General features: G+C 53.3%; 7 protein-coding genes across 7 annotated transcripts; 2 read left to right on the top strand and 5 right to left on the bottom strand.

The window, feature by feature from the left end:
- Positions 1-939: 939 nt before the first annotated feature.
- J4E79_003480 (uncharacterized protein) lies at positions 940-1,470 on the top strand (the record flags this gene model as incomplete). Its single annotated transcript, XM_049352374.1, has 2 exons — positions 940-951; positions 1,054-1,470. The coding sequence occupies 2 exons, from the start codon at positions 940-942 to the stop codon at positions 1,468-1,470; spliced, it is 429 nt and encodes a 142-aa protein (XP_049212753.1).
- Positions 1,471-1,772: 302 nt separating this feature from the next.
- On the bottom strand, positions 1,773-2,255 carry J4E79_003479 (uncharacterized protein; the record flags this gene model as incomplete). The annotated part of the gene is made up of 2 exons (XM_049352373.1): positions 1,773-1,815; positions 1,954-2,255. The coding sequence occupies 2 exons, from the start codon at positions 2,253-2,255 to the stop codon at positions 1,773-1,775; spliced, it is 345 nt and encodes a 114-aa protein (XP_049212752.1).
- Positions 2,256-3,295: 1,040 nt separating this feature from the next.
- Positions 3,296-5,558, bottom strand: J4E79_003478 (uncharacterized protein; the record flags this gene model as incomplete). Its single annotated transcript, XM_049352372.1, has 4 exons — positions 3,296-4,448; positions 4,499-4,663; positions 4,713-5,125; positions 5,181-5,558. 4 exons carry the CDS (start codon positions 5,556-5,558, stop codon positions 3,296-3,298), a joined length of 2,109 nt encoding a protein of 702 aa, XP_049212751.1.
- Positions 5,559-6,734: 1,176 nt separating this feature from the next.
- On the bottom strand, positions 6,735-8,938 carry J4E79_003477 (uncharacterized protein; the record flags this gene model as incomplete). The annotated part of the gene is made up of 2 exons (XM_049352371.1): positions 6,735-8,479; positions 8,926-8,938. 2 exons carry the CDS (start codon positions 8,936-8,938, stop codon positions 6,735-6,737), a joined length of 1,758 nt encoding a protein of 585 aa, XP_049212750.1.
- Positions 8,939-9,860: 922 nt separating this feature from the next.
- Positions 9,861-11,714, top strand: J4E79_003476 (uncharacterized protein; the record flags this gene model as incomplete). Its single annotated transcript, XM_049352370.1, has 4 exons — positions 9,861-10,041; positions 10,087-10,267; positions 10,577-11,316; positions 11,374-11,714. 4 exons carry the CDS (start codon positions 9,861-9,863, stop codon positions 11,712-11,714), a joined length of 1,443 nt encoding a protein of 480 aa, XP_049212749.1.
- A 155-nt stretch (positions 11,715-11,869) lies between these two features.
- Positions 11,870-13,519, bottom strand: J4E79_003475 (uncharacterized protein; the record flags this gene model as incomplete). The annotated part of the gene is made up of 2 exons (XM_049352369.1): positions 11,870-12,808; positions 12,893-13,519. 2 exons carry the CDS (start codon positions 13,517-13,519, stop codon positions 11,870-11,872), a joined length of 1,566 nt encoding a protein of 521 aa, XP_049212748.1.
- Positions 13,520-13,777: 258 nt separating this feature from the next.
- J4E79_003474 (uncharacterized protein) lies at positions 13,778-17,878 on the bottom strand (the record flags this gene model as incomplete). The annotated part of the gene is made up of 1 exon (XM_049352368.1): positions 13,778-17,878. One exon carries the CDS (start codon positions 17,876-17,878, stop codon positions 13,778-13,780), a length of 4,101 nt encoding a protein of 1,366 aa, XP_049212747.1.
- Positions 17,879-18,083: the final 205 nt, after the last annotated feature.

The raw sequence follows: 18,083 nt of genomic DNA, 5'->3' as shown, positions 1-18,083 counted from the left end.
AGGCGTTACGACAGCGTAGGCATCATGACTTTGGTGGTTTGGCTACGATGCCCAACTCTCGACGGGGATGCTCGATATCCCTTTTTTTCCTGGCCTGGTACATAGAATGAGCAGCGGTGCATCATGTCGAATTCCGACTATACTGTACGCGTTTTGGGTTGCCACGGAACTGCAAACGTTACGCCAGGATAGTGCATAGCTAGGAGCATGGCGCATGCGATGAAGCTCATATCTCGAGGCCGTATCTCATCACTAAATCGCGCCATGCAAGTATAAGCGGTCTGTTGGCCCCTAGGAATCAATGTATATGATCCAGCGAGTACGTCCTAGATAATGTTCTGTGCCAGGCTCACTGGTTCCGCGATAACCGGTACCGACGAACCACTCAAAGCCTACCTATTCCAAACTACGTCCATACCAAAATTTACCCTTAGATTGGAGCACTCGCGAAAGCAATGAATTCTGGTACTAGATGCCTGAGCCAAGGTACGAACGAAAAAAAAAACGGTTGTCTCTTATGAGAGCCTCACACATACGCAGCATACGATGAACCATTGTCAACTACGGGAAGCACATTATCCTATTGCTTGGGTCGACCAGATTCACGTCTTGAAGGTCATTGAATAACTCACCGGAATTCGCGACGCCATACACACGATTGGCTGGTGATCCTCGTGACCTGAGGCCACTTGCAAATCGCTTTCGTTCTCCTATGAGATTTCGGTAATGCTAATTCTGTCCATGTATAGGCATGGTTCTGCAACAGTGCGATAGAGAAATTTCGTTAGTTTACCAAAGGTCTAGCGATTTCTATTCGACTCGTCTTCATATAAAAGCCTTCACATCCCTCCTCTCATGTCCTTTTCCTCTCACCATATAGCAGTAACTTCCAGTCTCAACACAGGTCAATCAAGTCTTAGGAAGAACAACCCCACGCAAATGTACGAACAGGTTCCCCTTTACCTATTACAACTGGCTAATGGAAAATAGTTTCAAAACGATACCACTCTCGTACTACTTGCCTAACCCTTTTCCCTACTAATACTAACTAAGACCTCCAGGCCCTTACCAAAGATGCGTTTCCTCCTCTCCGTCGCCGCCGCCGTGGCCCTCTTGGCCACTTCCACGGCCGCTCACAGCGGCAAAGACAGGATCGTTTGGCACGAACGCCCGGTCAAGGAGCAGCATGGCTGCATAGTGACCTGCAAGAAGTCCTCCGATAAGCCATCGGAGTTCCTCAGGACACAGTGCGCTGTCTGCATGGACAGGATCAGGAACACCGTGTGCGCTGATTGCGCAGCAGCGTACCGGGATGGAGTCCCGTTCGACAAGTCTGTGGACCGCTGTTACCGATGCCGCCATGTATCGGACTATGACTCTTCCTCCGAGTTTGACGAGCCTTGGGACAAGGATGGCGGATTCTTTTGGCCCGGCCCCGAGGGCCCCGAGGACTGGAAGTTCCCACACTAGAGCAGTTTGAGATGCTTAGGGGGATTCATGAAGGGGATGGATGACTACCACGCGCAGTGGTTTGCGAACAGTGGATGAAGACTTTTCCACTGATGGGTATGGGTCACGGCTAGCACAGTACCGTAAAGCCAAATCAAGTTGTTTCGGTACAATAGTGAGCCTTATTGAGTGATTTACTTGTGAAGAAACGGAAGAACACCTGGAAGAAATCTGCTCCTCATCGCAACGACCACTTCTACAGCATCTTCCCAGAAGGGCACACCCCTCTTGATGCACTTGGGAGAGTAATGCGACCGATGCTCTTACACCTTAGGGCACGAGACGCTGAGCGACGCGAACAACTCACTAGTGCACATCTTGTTATACGGTGTCATACTGCTGCCTCTGCAATTACTACCACTATGAATCGTAGTCGTGCAATGCCTATAAAAATGAGACCACACGTCAGTTCACCTCTTTTGAAGCAGAATCTAAAAGACATACCCAATATCAGACTCGTACCACGCGAAGATCGATCCGACATTCTGATACGGAATGCATCTGTCCTCGCCGGGAAGTACGTAGATGTTCCAAGCAGGACCGTTGTTTTGATCGCAGTTGAGGTTGCTGAAGATCCAAATCTTGGCAAGGTTTTTGGGCAGGTTGCCGGATAGTGCGTCGTGGCCTAGCTCGGCTGTTCCTGCATCTAGCGCTGGCAGTGCTTCTGTAAGTTGTGCGGGTGCTGGATTGGCCGTAAATGTGGCTGCCAGGGCGCCGAGGCTGAAGAGGAGGGGAGAGAAGTGCATGGTGGCTCTCTTGCAATATGAGGACTCAAGTAACGATGTTCTGAGACTGCTTTGATAAGGGCTCCTGGTGAAAGTCGAGCCTGCGTATCTTATACGCGTAGCTTACCATGTCTCTGGTGCCAGCCCTAGCAGCCAAGGTCCTTCGAGACATGTGTGAGATGCTGGCAACGCTCATCGTGAGTATAGGGAACGTTTCAAGTCGATAGTCTTGCGATCGTGAAAGCCCTGCTGGTGCTGATCGATGTTATGACGCCTTTCTGCTTCCGTGCATCGTGAGCGCCACCTCCTACTACATTTCGTATAGCCCTCTTCCACATGGAACGCCAGCACTCTATCTAAAACTGATCGTAAACACATTTGGCCTCGCAGGCAATAGTTCTTGAGTGTGTATGTCTCACAGTGTCATTTCGTGGTCGTAGATGTCAAGTTCGCTAGCAGGCCTCGGAGTCCGAAGAACAGTGACAGTTAGCGGGGCTAGGGCGTCTAGTGACAACTAGGAAGTACGGTTTGCTGAGAGCGTACAATTGGTTCGGGTGTAATTGTATGCGGGTTGAGAAGCTGAGAAAAGCTGGCGTACACAGTTCGTGAGCGGTGTCAGGCAACTAACAGCCGGCATAGTGTCACCAAGATTAATAAGCTAGCCCAACTAGAATCCAAATTCCCATATTGACAGCACATGTGTCATCTGTAACGGGTGATACGTTCAGTACAATCTGGTTGCTTGCAGGATATTAGCCGAAAGATGCGATGAAGTTTAGATCCTTGGGGGAGGCTCAACTACCGGGATGTGCAAAGTCAGGCAAACTTGACGGGTAAATCACTCATCTGTACGAAGAATTTTTAACATGAGGATGATATTTTGATTGCTCATCCTCTGTACTCATAGTATACATTATCTTGTAATATACATTATATACTAACTATGTAGGGAAATGAAAGACTTATGGGTTAGGCTGATGTGATGGTGACGTATGAAAGCGAGTGGTGCGTAAAGAGCGTTGCGACATCCAGTATGTGGGTCTACCCGTGCCACGGTAAACTCATGGGAGTACGATCTGTACAGTCCGGGCGATGCTAGGAACTCCCTCCTTAGACATGACAAAGACGTAGTAGGCACCTGGGATGAGAATGCCACTGTCGTCGGGCAGTGTAGCAGTGTAACTGCATCCATCACCCCTGACGTTGGTCAAAGGCACGCGGCGCTGATCGGTGTTGACGGAGTGTGTGACGCTGCCGATGCGGACCAAGGCGAACTTGAGGCCTGGTGTAGACGTCTCGACTTGGATGGTCAGTTTGCCTCCAACCTTGACGCTCTCCGCGCTCAAAGAGCTGATGACTGGTCGGGTTGCGGGGGTACCGTCGTTGTTGAAGAGATATGGTGGGGAAAAGATCTGGCCATCGGCATGGTCGACGAGTTTGTTGCAGTTGGCGGAGCTGCGGCCAACTCCCTGCGCGACGTAGCAGAGACCACCGCCACCGGAGAAAACGCGTCCGTCGGCTAGCAGGATACTGACTGAGTGATAGTTGCGAGGGACAGCTTGTGGTGCTAGAGTCTTCCAAGATTTGGTGGCTGGGTCGAACAGTTCTGGGTAGAGAGCTCCATCCGTATCGGTGAAGACCAATGAGCGTTTTTGACCACCGCTTACGAGAACTTTTCCGTCAGGCAGAACGACCGCGTTGGAGAAACCGCGAGGGTAGGCCATGTCCGCGACTCGCTCAACTTTGGCAGGGGTGTTCGGCTCGCCGATTGTGGTGATGTGGGCCCGAGCGTTGGCGTCTGCGTTGGTGTAGTCAGGCGCGCCGCCAGCACTCAAGATCTTGCCAGCAGTGGCATCGTACATGACGAAGATTCCACACATCGCATCATCAATGGGGTCACGAATACCAGCAGCGACTTGCGATCCAGTTCCCTTGGTACCGTACCAGTTCATGGCCTTGCTTGGACCGGCCTGGAAGACGGAGGCGTTCTTCCAACCAAACAACCATGCATGGTTGTCTTCACGCCAGATGCCTTCATGGTCGGTCGTGAGCATAGCCTTCATCTTCGCGTTTGGCAGTGCCGTCCAGGCGTTGGTGGCAGGGTCGTACACTTCGCCGTCTTTACCCTTGCGTGGACCAGAGTATGCACCTCCGATGGTGAAAACGCGGTTGTCGGATGTCGTTGTAGATGATTGGTAGCCGCGAGCCATTTTCCTAAGTACCATCAGTATGAAGTTCATATCATTGAGCTAGAAAAAACTAACATGTCAGGTGCACGAGTGAATCCGTTTGATGCTGGATCATAAAGACTGGCCGCGGAAGCGTCAGATCCTCCTTGGATCAGAAGCTTTCCGTCCTGAAGACTGCTCATTGCGGGACAGAACATGTCGTGATGAGTGTTGCTCACGGTACGAGCTGAAACAGCTCCACTGAGAGAATGTTAGCGTGCGATGATGATACTGGACCACTATGACTTACGTGTTGAAGTTGTAGTCCGCAAATTGAGTGCGTCCACCAGCACCTCCGAAAGCATCAGCGCCCCAACTCGAGAATACGAGAAGACGTTCCGAGACAGGGTATTCCGGGACGACATATGCAGCAACCGGGATGACGGGCAGGCGGATAAGATCTGACCATTCACCATCCTTCGCAGGCGCAGGCGCTACATTGAGACGCATTACATCGAAGCGTTTGTCGGTTGACCAGATCAAAGTGTTACTGCGCGAGTCGGCTTTGATGTGGCAAGCCTTCTTGGCAGAGTCGTAGACAGCGGCGGTACATGTGGCCCAGTTGGCGCAAAGGTAGGCACAGGTATCAAATGTGTTCACGCCTTGCCATACCTTCTCGCTTGGTCCGCGGATGTCGGTACCAGGGCAGATGCTGTATTGTTTCTAGGGGTGCAATGTTAATGTCCGCGTATCTCAAGCTACTGGAGAGCAGACTTACTCTGTTTCTGTGATACGTCCATTCGCCAGCAGGGCAGCGAGCGATGTTCACTTGCTCTGCTTGAATGACCTGGAAGCGATCGTTGGCAACCCAATTCAGGCCGGTAAGATCCTTGAAGTGGCAATCTTTCGTCTTGGTATCAAACACTGCCTTGAAGCAGTCCATACTCTTGTCGCAGAGTTTTGCACATGCTGTAACCGAAGCAACGCGCTTGATCGATGTCGTAGGTCCTGTAAGGTCGGTACCAGGGCAAACTCGATATCTGATGCCTTCCGCTCCTGTAAAGATATCGTCGTTGCCAGGGCAAGCATTAAGACCGTTGGTGAATTGTAAAAGAGTGGCTGCCGAAAGCACGGCGAAAAGAGTGCGGACCTGCATCTTGGATGTGAAATCAGACAACTGGCCTGAGGCAGGAATCGGAGGACTGGCGTCAACTATCTATATACCCGTCCCAGCCACGATCCCATAACGGTGACCCGCATAGGAGTTTGCAAAAATGGATACCGTTGAAACGAACGAGGGGATTGTAGACCTAGCATCGAACAGGATAGCGTACTGCCAAGATGGGAACCGTTCGTGAGTAGCTACCCTGTATATGCTCACCTATATATCGTATTTTAGTATCTTCGATAGCGCTAATGGCACCAGATCCGGACCTAACAGGGGGTTCATGTCAACGGTAGCGGGCCGGGAGACCCAGGCAGGTTAGCGATGATGCCACTATCGGTATGCTCGGTGTTCCTGGAGTCATGCTGTTGACTGCGCCTCAAGCAAAAGATCGAATGGATCTCGGCTCCTGGGTCGTGATGTGGAGTGTCGCATTGTTATAATGAGTTGTTATGCTGATGCGATGACCCCAGTTCCCACATTTTCATGGGGACATGTGCCTTTTCCTCTGACAAAGTGCGATACCTGACAGTATTTCATACATCCTGAACGGCCTGCTGAAGGATTGCGGCGGTGGTTCTACACGCGCCAGCTGGCAATTATCGATTCCTTGTCAGGCTGCTTGAAACGCCAAGGCCAACGCTCCACCCCACCCCTGTGCCCATCAGGGAGACGTTATCTACAAAAAAAGAACTTCATGTGAATAACCACCGTCAAAACTCCGCCCCTGTTCCCAGCGCATGGGAATTGCAGGAACAGCTCTATCGGAGGTATCGTGGCGGATCCACACAATTTAAAGCCGGCTTAATAATGTACTCTAAATTTCAGTAACGCAAACCATTGTAGCTGCGATGCATGACGTTGAAAGGTCAAAAGTGACGACTGCCGGCACAACGGCCGGAGTGCAGAAGGCGATTGGGGTATCCTGGTGTGAATGCGGCTAGGCCAGCCGAGACGATGGCAGCGCTTGGACTGGACTTTTGACTCGGAACTCAAAGGGAGGCTCGGTGAATCTGTCGTGACAGCTGAGACACCCTGGTTCTCACTGCTCGAGTCAGTCTATTGATGCAAAGAGCAGCCCGTCTTGGCGATGGCTTCTATGGGCACGATCACGTGTCGTATGAGGTACTCATCGAACAAGAGGATCTATGCGTGAACACGGTAGGTTCACCAGCCTTGACCGGGCATTCCAGCCCAAGCCGGCATTGGCCAATCCCATGGATTGCCATTGTAGTTCATCGAAGCTTGTTCCATGGGGAAAGCTACACAGCCCAGATTCATGCCACTGCCACGGGTAACGCTCGATTGGGAGCCGAGACTGTCCAAACTAATGAGCTCGGACGTTTGTGGATCATCAAGACCTGGCGTCTGGAATTGCGACTCTGCCGCTAGTTTGTCCCTTAGGGCCATCTTTTGTCTGATTTGCGTCACGATAGCTGGTGGATCCGATTGTTCGGACGTTATTGCTTCACGTGCCGACCAAGCTTGTAGAACAAGCCCCCCAAAGAGTGTGAAGAAAGGGTTGTTGGGCTTGGTCTCCACCGGGCTGTCCTTTTTCTCGAAGTCCATCAACCGAGCGGCGCAGTTCTCGCTCATTGCCTGCCACCATCGATCTGCGAGTTGGCCTAGTGGGCGTATTTTCAACTCTTGGGCGAGATGAATATAGGCAGGGAACGGGAAGTGCATGTAGACAACCCAGCGGAAATTTGCTATGAGGGGTGAGGTCATGAGCAGCGTATCGCACTCAAGCATACGGTGCGCAAATCCAAGACCAACGTTGCGCTGCTCCTCACTTCCTTGCGCAAGTCCCTTCGAGTTGTTTGATAGGTATTGTGCAAATCCGATCTTTGCGAGTGACGCGCGCGCCATCCACATGGTTAGAAAGTGCAGCGGGTTTTGAGCATCGCAACGCGTAAGATACTTTTGCTCTATCGTTGACTCAAAAGCGGCAAGCTCGTCAAGCCCTGAATAGGAGGCGTCAAATGCCTTCTTGGAGAAGGACTTCAGGGCCGGATTGATGAAGTCCAAATGAGATGGGCTTTGACGAATGAACTCGCCAATCTGGCTACGGATGACTGGAAATAAGGCTTCGGAAACGACCTCAGACTCAACAGGAGGGGTCTTGGTCTCGACTCGTAAGTTGAAATCGTTGACGTTGAGCGGGGCTTTGCAATCCCATGTCGGGATTAACGTAGTGGACTTGCTCTCGGTCATTTCAGACATCCTGTTGTCAAAGAGTGAGAGAGACCACCATAGTCTTCTGCGCAATTCGGCCTCTAGCACGCAATGTCTGGAATTGGCAGATTCGGCATCAATACCCATTCGCTGAGCAATGCGAACAGCAGCCCCTAGCATCGAAGACAATGACCGTGGGTCTGTGTCTGGTTTGAGTGAGACCAGGTAGAGATGAACGGCTGTCAAGCATTCTCGATCGTTAGACTTCAAGAAGTTACAATTCAGCAGCGCCTCCCTTGCACCCAACTGGTAAGATCTGATCAGGTCCGGCTTAGGCCTACCAAACCATGATTGACACTGCTCCTGGTTGAGGCTGAAAATAGCCATGCAATAGATGGAGAACATTAGAGCCTCCAAATTTGGATCGATATGTGAGATGTCGCTAGCGGCATCGATGATGCGTGGCTGGAGGGTAGGCGTATGGGTGAGCTTCAATAATGGGTCGACATTCTCAAGGTACAGTTGCCAAAGCTTGAACACCTGGCTTTGTGGGGGATGGAGAACTGATAGGTCGACGGCCGTACTACGCGAGCAGAACAAGAGATCTTCGTTACGGTATAGTTTTTGCGCATAGAGGTTGTCCCAGGCTTGCACAATCTGCGCTTGCTGTAATGCGTGTTGCGAAGAGCCGCTGTTCTCGGAATCGTCATCGCTGCCGTCGTCATCAGCATCGTATGCTAATCGGTGTAAGGCAAGCCAAAAACTCCTAGTACAGTTAGTAGTGTCTTTTTCAAGTGCTACAGTTTCTCGTACTTGGGTTGGGTGTTGTCGGTATCTGATATGGTGGACGATTGAGCTCTGGAAGTCTCCTGACCACGACTGGCGTTACTTTCGTGGGGCCCTGTGGATAAGTTCGAAGATGCATGTAAAGGTTGGAAGGCAATGCCGTTCGTTTTCAAGAGGTCTTCGTAGTGGCGAAGACGCTCAAGCAGCTCCCGTTCGGCAAATCTGCGACGTCGTTGGCGTGGTTGCGTCGCTGCGGAAATGCATTGCACACCCGCCTTCTTGCAGTTTGAGCAAGGAAAAGCCCGGTCACATTTGACCTTTCTTTGCGCGCATAGCACGCACGAAAGCACGCGCTGGGACTTGCTTGCATGCGCTAATGGAGACAGTGCATCAGCACTGAGTTCAGGCATGGGTATATCAGACGACATGTCAAGGGAACGAGCTCTCTTCCGTGACAGCGGTATTGATCAGGTATGCGAGCGCGGAGTGGAAAAGGCCACCACAGAGCAGGTGGCGAGGCAGGCGCTAACCAGACGCGAGGCGCTCGCCTGGCTCTGCTTATCCCCGGATTGACTGCAACGAAAGAGCATTGTGGCTTCATGTGAGAAATATGGGTCCTTGCGACGAAGAGGGCGGTTCGCAGGAAAGCAGGCAGGCAGGCCGGCGCAGGAGGGTGCCCAGGCTCGATACCACCACCACGACGCGTGAGGCTTACGTAAACCGCACTTCCCGCTTCAGTCGCGTTCGTCAACCACAGCCACTCCTTTCTCTTGTTTCAGCAGTGACGGGATGGCATCCGTCCCAACATCTCCGCAATCTTCGCGTTTATTCACGCTTACTACCTCCGATGTCTGAACTTGAGGTTCGATCCGTAAGGGCGTGATGACGCGCACCGACGCCTGAGTAAGGTGCGGCCAGCCTCTCGGACAGATCTAATCCCCGAGCCCATCACGTGATCTCTCACACATCAAACACCGGGCAACTCTGGGCATTCAGGACATTGAATCGTCTCAACACATCAAATCGACAGTATGCGTTCGGAGAAACTCTGGTATTCCCGACCCGTCCTGGATCACTATTACTCTGCAACAGGTCGAAGTTCGCTTCCAATGTTTGCGTAGACCGCTTCCATGTCGGACATTTCTACTCCCCGAACGGGATTGTATTGCAAAACATCGTTCGGGACGTTGCACATACCGAATGTACATATAACAGCCAAGCTTCTCTCGACAGTGTTCTAGTGTATCCAATCTCAAGTTTCTCTTTGAACTCCACTGCGCTCATTCCGAAGTTTACGCCATGACTACACCAGCTCAAGTTGGGACTACAACAATGGCCAAACCCGCTAGTTTGCACGAAGAGCTTGAAAAGGATGCCTCACCTTCAGCCTCTGGAGGTCACGAGTACGCAGATTCCGAGGAGAACTATAAGCCCAAAACACTCAAGTTTTGGCTCGTCATCATCTCGATCTATCTGGCCTTCTTCCTTGTTGCTCTCGACCGCATGATCATTGGTACGTAAAATTCCTCCGTCTTTAGTCCTTACTGACACTGTTTAGCTACTGCTATACCGGCAATCACAAACACATACGGCACTATCGCGGATATAGGCTGGTATGGTAGTGGCTATATGCTCACGTGCGCAATCTTCAATCCACTCTTCGGCAAAATATACCAGCTCTACGATACTAAATGGACGTTTTTGGTGTCTGTCTTCCTGTTCGAAGTTGGCAGTGCACTGTGTGGGGCCGCACCTACTTCTGTTGTTCGTAAGTAATCCACCAAATCGCGAGATGATGCACTCGCTGACCCTCATTGAAGTCATCGTCGGTCGCGCAATCGCTGGTATCGGAGCAGCTGGACTTCAATGTGGTGCGGTCATGATCATTGTACCTCTCGTGCCATTGCGAAGGCGACCTATCTTCACTTCCTTTCTCGGTCTCGCATTTGGGGTGTCATCTGTATTGGGGCCCTTCGTTGGAGGCACATTTACTGACAATCCGTAAGTCTCCAGGCTTTTTTCATGAGTCACGGTTAACACGCGAATAGAACCTTGACCTGGAGATGGTGCTTCTACATAAACCTCCCCATCGGTGCCTTGACGTTCGCATGCATATTCTTCTTTCTGGATCTCCCTTCAACACCTAAAGAGAAGCTGTCCATTCTCGCTCAGCTCAAGCGCCTCGACCCAATAGGTCTTCTCTTCTTCGTACCATCCATGGTATGCCTTATCCTCGCTCTTCAGTGGGGAGGCACGACCGATCCCTGGTCGGCACCGAAAATCGTCGGCCTGCTCGTCACATTTGCAGTTACTTTCATCGCATTCCTGGTTGTGGAGTTTACGATGCCAGATACAGCCATGGCCCCGCCTCGGGTCATCTTGAACCGTTCGATGGGCGGTGCTATGCTATTCATCTTTCTCCTCGCCGGCGGCATGATGAACACTGTATACTACATCGCCATCTGGTTCCAGGCAGCCCAGGGCCAGTCTGCCATGCAGGCCGGCGTACGCACGATACCGTTGTGCACATCGCTTATTGTCGCCGGCATCATCACAGCAGTGATAACTCAGAAGATCGGATACTATGTCCCTGCTATGCTCCTTTCGGCGGTTGTCGCATCAATCGCCAGTGGCCTTCTTTCTACACTTACGCCGGAGTCGAGCGCTCGCGAATGGATTGGTTATCAAGTCTTCTACGGGTGCGGGCTTGGCTTTGGGGCTCAAACAGCGAACTTGGTGCCGCAGACTATCCTGCCACGCTCAGATGTGTCCCTAGGCATGGCGATGGGTAGGTTTCTCTGTATGAACTGCATGTCGAACATACGCTAACTTCGTGAACCTATAGTCTTCTTCCTAAATCAACAGGGTGGCGCTATCTTCCTTGCTGTCGGACAAAATCTTTTCTCGACTCAGCTCGTCAAGCAACTATCGGGTAACTCCAAACTCGATACTGAGCTCATCATCAACACCGGTGCAACAGACCTCCGAAAAGTGGTAGCGGCGAACGAGATCGATACGGTGGTATCGGCGTACAGCTACTCAATAACCCGGACGTTCCTGCTAGCAGCAGCACTCAGCGCTTGCACCATCATTGGAGCGTTGATGGTGGAATGGAGGAGCATCAAGGAACGTTCGGGAAAGCCAGCAAAACAAGCGTCAAAAGATGTAGAGAAAGAGGCTGCTTGAACTGAAACACCCTACATCTGGAATACATGGCAATCAAGCAATCGACGGCGTTTGGAATAGAGTAATTGTGACTAGAAGGGAGTCTCATAGCATCATAGGACATAGTACATAAGTCATCGACACAGATCGACGAACCATAGCCTTGCTTCTGACAACTAACTGGCCAAATTACTAACATCAGCGCTGCGCATCCTCTCCTTTGACACCAAGAGCTCTTTCGGAAACCATTTCGACAACTTGCCACCCGGTCTTCCCGGAGCTTCAGGTAAGTCCTCTTCTTCGCTACCAGCAATCATAATACCAAGAGCAGCACCCGAAAGCCAAGCCCATACCATGCCTTCTCCCGAGAAGCCCGCCGCAATCCACTCCCCACACGAGTCCTTGTCAGACGCCCCGCCTTTTTGTGCCTTGGTATCCCGCCCTGTTAGCTTTGCATCCAAGCGACCGACGAATGGCATGTAATCGCCAGTCAAACCAATGATGCCAGACCACATCTGCTTCAACTCAGCACCAGCACCCCATTTGGGATGAAACACTGCCGGAAAGACACCCGTGATGTGTGCGGCGGTCAATGGGTCGAGTTGAGGGCCATCGTCATACCGACCGACTTGATCGATACCTTGCTTTAGCGACCGCACGAAGCCGCCTCCAATCATCAGATCTCCTTTGGAACCACTGGTGGCTGGTGGACGTTGTGTGACGTAGTCAAAACCCCCGCCGTAGACTACACTCCATGAGTGCGTGCCGTCAGCATATGGGAATGTTTGTCCTGGTTGCTGCGCGGACATGTGGGCTCGTGCGCCCACGATCTTGCTGCGTAGCCCTGGGACAAGGTGGCTTGCGAAGCTGTTCGTAGCATGGACTATATGGCGAGCGAATATGGTTCCTCGGGCAGTTTGTACAGCGTATGGGAAGTCTTCAGGCGCCGTGTCTACGATGCTGATTGACTCTACGGGAGTGTTCGTCTCGATGGAGAGGGTATCATGAAAACCGTTGAGAAGATTATCCCAGATAGATGCAACGAACCGGTATGCCCAGATAGCGCCTGCTTCGTATGACAAAGCACCGACGACGCTGTTGTTGACACCGAATTTCTACATTCGTCAGCATCGGGAAGTTCCTTTGCTAGTCACCTCAGGGTGTCATCAAACCTTCTGTACTTGGTCACCCCTCCATACCGCAATCTCGACCTCAGGCAACCATTTCTTCAACTCCTCGACATCGGCGACAGCCTTGGAAAAACTTTCGTCATCCAGAAAAAAGTCCACAGTCTCGACCTTCCGAGCTTCGGCAGACTCAATGCCTTCGCTTTCACATAACTCTGTCAAATACTTGATGTGCGAAAGCTGGAAACGCGCCAGGGCAGCAGCACGATCTTTTGGCAACAGCTTGCTGAATCGAGAAAAGCTTTCGTACACTGAAGGTTTGATGTGGCCGCCATTTCGAGCGGTTGCACCGCTGCACAGCTGTCGAGCTTCGAGGACCACCACTTTCTCATCAGTGTGAATATTGCGACGGCGTCGCTCGTGTAACAATGATCGCGCGACAGCAGCGCCAGCTATTCCGGAACCGATGATGGCCACATCCACAGTTTCCGGCAGTTTGGACGAACTTGCGTCGCATAGTGCAGGGTGTGGAGGGTCGCTGAGCCAGTAAGTTTCGGATGGCTTGGGGACCGGAAGACCCGGGGGTTGTGATGCATGCTTCAGAGCTTGATCGAACTCGGTTGACAAAGCTCTTAAGAGAGATGCTGCTGCGATGAGAGCCTTGGATGTGTTTCGCAGAATTGAGAGAACTCCGCCCATCTTGACCTAGATCTATTGACTGAGACAGCTGATTGCAGATTTGCTTGTTGTACGAGGATGGAGAGTCCCCTGTTGTGCATTTCCTTGGCAAAGTGGATGCCTAACACGATGTACGAAGTAAAAATACACCTCGCCTCTGGCAAACAATCGTTTGGATGCTTGTAAATCTATCATTTCCGTATCGTAAATGCCTATAGTAACCTCCCTAAACGCCAACCAATCCATGCATACCCAATCGCGTCTCTCGTCAAGCGTGCTCTAGCCGACCCATCGCCTAGCACTCTTGAACATGCGTGACCACGGGCCAAGTTCGCCCCATCCTTCTACATCTCGTGGGATATAGCTTCCAACCTCCTTCAAAATAGTACGTTCGGGGTGCGGCATCATCGCCAATACCCGACCATCGGTACTCCTCACACCACTGATACCCATTGGACTGCCGTTCGGGTTGTATGGGTATGTCTCGGTTTGCTTCCCGTAGTTGTCGACGTAGCGGAACGACACAAGGTTTTCGTTGTAAAGCGCCTGTGGGCTCGAGACCGAGGAAGCAGATTTGGAGAAGTGAGCGCGTCCCTCGCCGTGCGCGGTGACGATGGGAAGTTTGGATCCAGCCATGCCGTGCAGGAAGACAGATGGCGGTGTGTTGGGTCCCTTGGGATCGAGCACCTCGACCATGCAGACACGCGCTTCGTATTGCTCAGACGCGTTACGCTCGAAGCTAGGCCATAGTTCCGCACCAGGGATCAACTCCTTCAACTTGCTCATGAACTGGCAACCATTGCAGACACCAAGGGCAAAAGTATCTGGGCGAGCGAAGAACGTCTGGAATTCCTTGCGTGTGTTGGGGTGCAAGAGGACAGACTTTGCCCACCCTTGGCCTGCGCCAAGCACGTCACCGTAGGAGAAACCACCGCAGGCTGCTATACCCACAAAGCCAGCGAGCGATACACGCGAAGAGATGATGTCGGTCATGTGTACATCGATGGCAGTGAAACCGGCCTGGTGGAAAGCAAATGCCATCTCGGCTTGGCCATTCACACCTTCCTCGCGAAGAATGGCTACGCGGGGCTTGGCGGTAAAAGGTGACTTAAGGTTGGACATGAAGGGCAGAATGTTTTCGGCAGGCTTGAAGTTGAGGTTGTACGACAGGCCTGGGTCTTTGTCGTCGAGGATGTTCTTGAACTCGGCGTCGGCGCAAGCAGGGTTGTCACGGAGCTTTTGCATGCGGTACGAGGTCTCTGCCCAGCGCTGCTGGAGCTTCTGGCGTGTGCTGCGGTAGACATTCTGGGTGCCGACGTAGAAGGAGATGTCTTGTTTTGACGCCTCAGGCACGCGACCGATCTTCTTGATCATACCTGGAGGTGGCCCGCAGGTAGCGAAGCAGCGGTTGAAGGCAACTTCGTCCTTCTTCCTGATCTGGAAGACAGCTCCGAGCTCTTCGTTGAATAGCGTTTCCAGAACATCTTTGGGTTCGCTTGACGCTGCGATGCCGTCGAGCATGACCTCAATACCACATCGTCCGGCAAAGGCCATCTCAACAAGGGTTGTGAAAAGACCACCGTCAGACCTGTCGTGGTATGCAAGCACGATATCCGACTCATGGAGTTGTTCGATCGCATCAAAGTAGTCCTTGATGATATCGGCGTCGTAAACATCGGGTGCTTCGTCGCCGATCTGCCCGAATGTTTGTGCCAGGGCAGAACCGCCCATGTGTTTCTTGCCCGCTGCTAGATCGACGAACATCAGGACGGTTTCACCGACATCCTCAACCCTCTCCAGGGCAGGTGTCCATGTTCGATCTGTGCGGTTGACAGGGGCAAATGCAGTGATGACAAGCGACATGGGTGCTGTGACTTCCTTGGCCTCGCCGTTGTCGGACCACTTCATCTTCATGCTCATCGAGTCCTTGCCGACGGGAATACATATGCCAAGCTTAGGGCAGAGATCCATGCCGATAGCTTCGACGGCCTCGTACAAGGCTGCACCCTCTCCGGGATGACTGCTTGCAGACATCCAGTTGGCCGAGAGTCGGACTCTCGATAGCCTATCGAAGAGGCTTGCTGCAGCAATGTTCATCAAAGACTCTGCGACTGCCATCCTGGCAGATGCGGCCGGCGAGATGAGCGCCAGGGTCGGCTTCTCGCCCATAGTCATAGCCTCGCCAGTCCTGACACCAGCCAGTAGCGATGTAGCTGTTACCGATACATCAGCTACTGGGACCTGCCATTTGCCAACCATCTGATCACGGACAGTAAGGCCACCGACAGTGCGGTCTCCAATGGTGATCAAGAAGGACTTTGAGCCTACGGCTGGTAGGGTGAGAACTCGGTCTACGGCTTCGGCGATCAAGCCATCCTTGGGTGTGTCGGGAATGTACATTGACAAGCTGCTGTCAAAGGCGGGGAGCCTCAACTTGCGGCTCTCGACAATGCGGGACATCTTTGGTGGCTTTCCGAAAAGTGTGGCCATTGGAAGATCGATGGGTGTAGGGTTCTCCTTGGAGTCCCTGTCGTTCAACACTAGACGCTGCTCCTTGGTAGCCTTGCCGACGACGGAGTAACCGCATCGCTCACGGTGGCAGATGCGCTTGAACAAGTCTAGTTGGTCAGGGCTGACTGCAAGCACATAACGCTCCTGGGCCTCGCAACACCATATTTGCAGTGGGCTCATGCTCTTGTCAACATTGTCGATCTCGCGTAGCTCGAAGATGGCGCCGAGACCAGAGTCGTGAACAAGCTCGGGCAGCGCGTTGGACAGACCGCCAGCTCCGACGTCGTGAATGAAGAGGATGGGGTTCTTGTCACCCATAGAGCGACACGCGTCGATGACTTCCTGCGCGCGCCTCTGCACCTCGGGGTTGCCTCGCTGCACACTAGCAAAGTCAAGGTCGACCTTTCCTTCGCCGGACTGGATACTGGAAGCTGCGCCGCCACCAAGACCGATAAGCATGGCAGGTCCACCGATAACGAGAAGGTGCGAGCCAGCGGGTACAACGTCAGGGTCCTTGAGCGCGTGCTGCGGCCTGACGGTGCCCACACCACCTGCCAGCATGATAGGCTTGTGGTAGCCCCGTAGCTCCGACTCCTTCTCGTTTGTGAAGACGCGCATGAGCATGGTGCGGAAGTAACCGGTGGTGCATGGGCGGCCGAACTCGTTGTTGAACTGGGCGCTGCCGATGGGGGCCTCGAGCATGATGTCCTGGCTGCTGGCGATGTGCGCAGGCTTTCCGACGTCCTTCAGCTCCCATGGGCGTTCGAAGCCCTCGATGTTCAGGTCGGAGACGGTGAAGCCCGCCAGTCCAGCCTTTGGCTTGGATCCACGTCCGACGGCTCCCTCGTCACGGATCTCGCCGCCAGAGCCCGTGGCGGCTCCGGGGAAGGGCGATACCGCAGTCGGGTGGTTGTGCGTCTCGACCTTGCAGAGGATGTGTACCGTCTCTTTGGTGCCGTGCCACTCGCCCGTCAGGTCGTTGGGCGCCCAGAAGCTCGCCTCCTCGCCGTTCAAGACAGCAGCATTGTCGCTGTACGCGCTGACGACGTGCTTGGGGTTCTTCTGGTGGGTGTTGCGGATCATGCCGAACAGCGACATGGGCTTGCGCATGCCGTCAATAGTGAACTCGGCGTTGAACTGCTTGTGGCGGCAGTGCTCCGAGTTGACCTGGGCGAACATGAACAGCTCAACGTCGACTGGGCCCCTCTTCAGTTCCTGTGTGTATGCCTCGACGAGGTACTCAATCTCCGACTTGTCCATGGCCAGGCCCAGCTCGCGGTTGGCGTGGTCGAGGGCGGCATGGGCGCTGTTGTACTCGTCGAACTTGATGGTCGTGGCCTGCGCAGGCTCGCCCTGGCCGAAGATGGCGTCGAGGTTCGGGGCGGTGCGGCTGATGGTCTGCGTCATGCGGTCGTAGAGATGGTCGCGGTTGGGGATCTCGTCGGCTTCGAGGGTGCGGTCGAAGGTGGCGGCGATGACCATGCCGCGCTCGATGCGCTTGACTGCGCCTTCGAGCGTGCAGGTGCGCGCGATCATGGAGGCGAGGGAGCTCCATGGCGATATCGTGCCGGCGCGCGGGCAGATGTAGAAGAGGACCGTCTTGTCGTCGCGAGGCTCGCCGCCGCGGTTGACAGCGTCGAGGAGGACCTGGGCGAGACGGTCGTCGCTGCTGGGGTATTCGCCGTAGTGCAGGATCTGCTGCAGCGTCTTCAACTCATCGTCGCCGAGTTGCTTGAGGGGATTGACAAAGTGCACCCACAGCGAGCGCACTTCGGTCGCGCCAATGGCCTGGGCGAGGCGCTGCAGGCGGAAGTCGGAGAAGGCGGACGAGCCCGGCAGGATGAGATAGGGGTCCTCGTTAGACGCCATCGTGTGTGACGCCGAGTCGCTTTCTGGGAATCGTAATCGCGGGTGTCCGAAGACCAGAGCGATCGCGGGCGCGTTCACATGGCGGGGGAGGGGGAACTTTCAGAAAAAAAATCGGCGCGCGTCACTGCCGCCGAATCCTTGCTCTTTTCCGCGCCGCGACTTTCATCCTACTTTAGGCCAACGTCTAAACTCCGACTCCTATGCA

Source organism: Alternaria viburni (genome assembly GCF_023758015.1).
Source record: "Alternaria viburni strain BMP 2772 chromosome Unknown scaffold_6, whole genome shotgun sequence".
NCBI classification, from domain to species: domain Eukaryota; kingdom Fungi; phylum Ascomycota; class Dothideomycetes; order Pleosporales; family Pleosporaceae; genus Alternaria; species Alternaria viburni.
The sequence above is the reverse complement of the archived record's forward strand: the minus strand, read 5'-3'. Positions and strand labels throughout refer to the sequence as shown.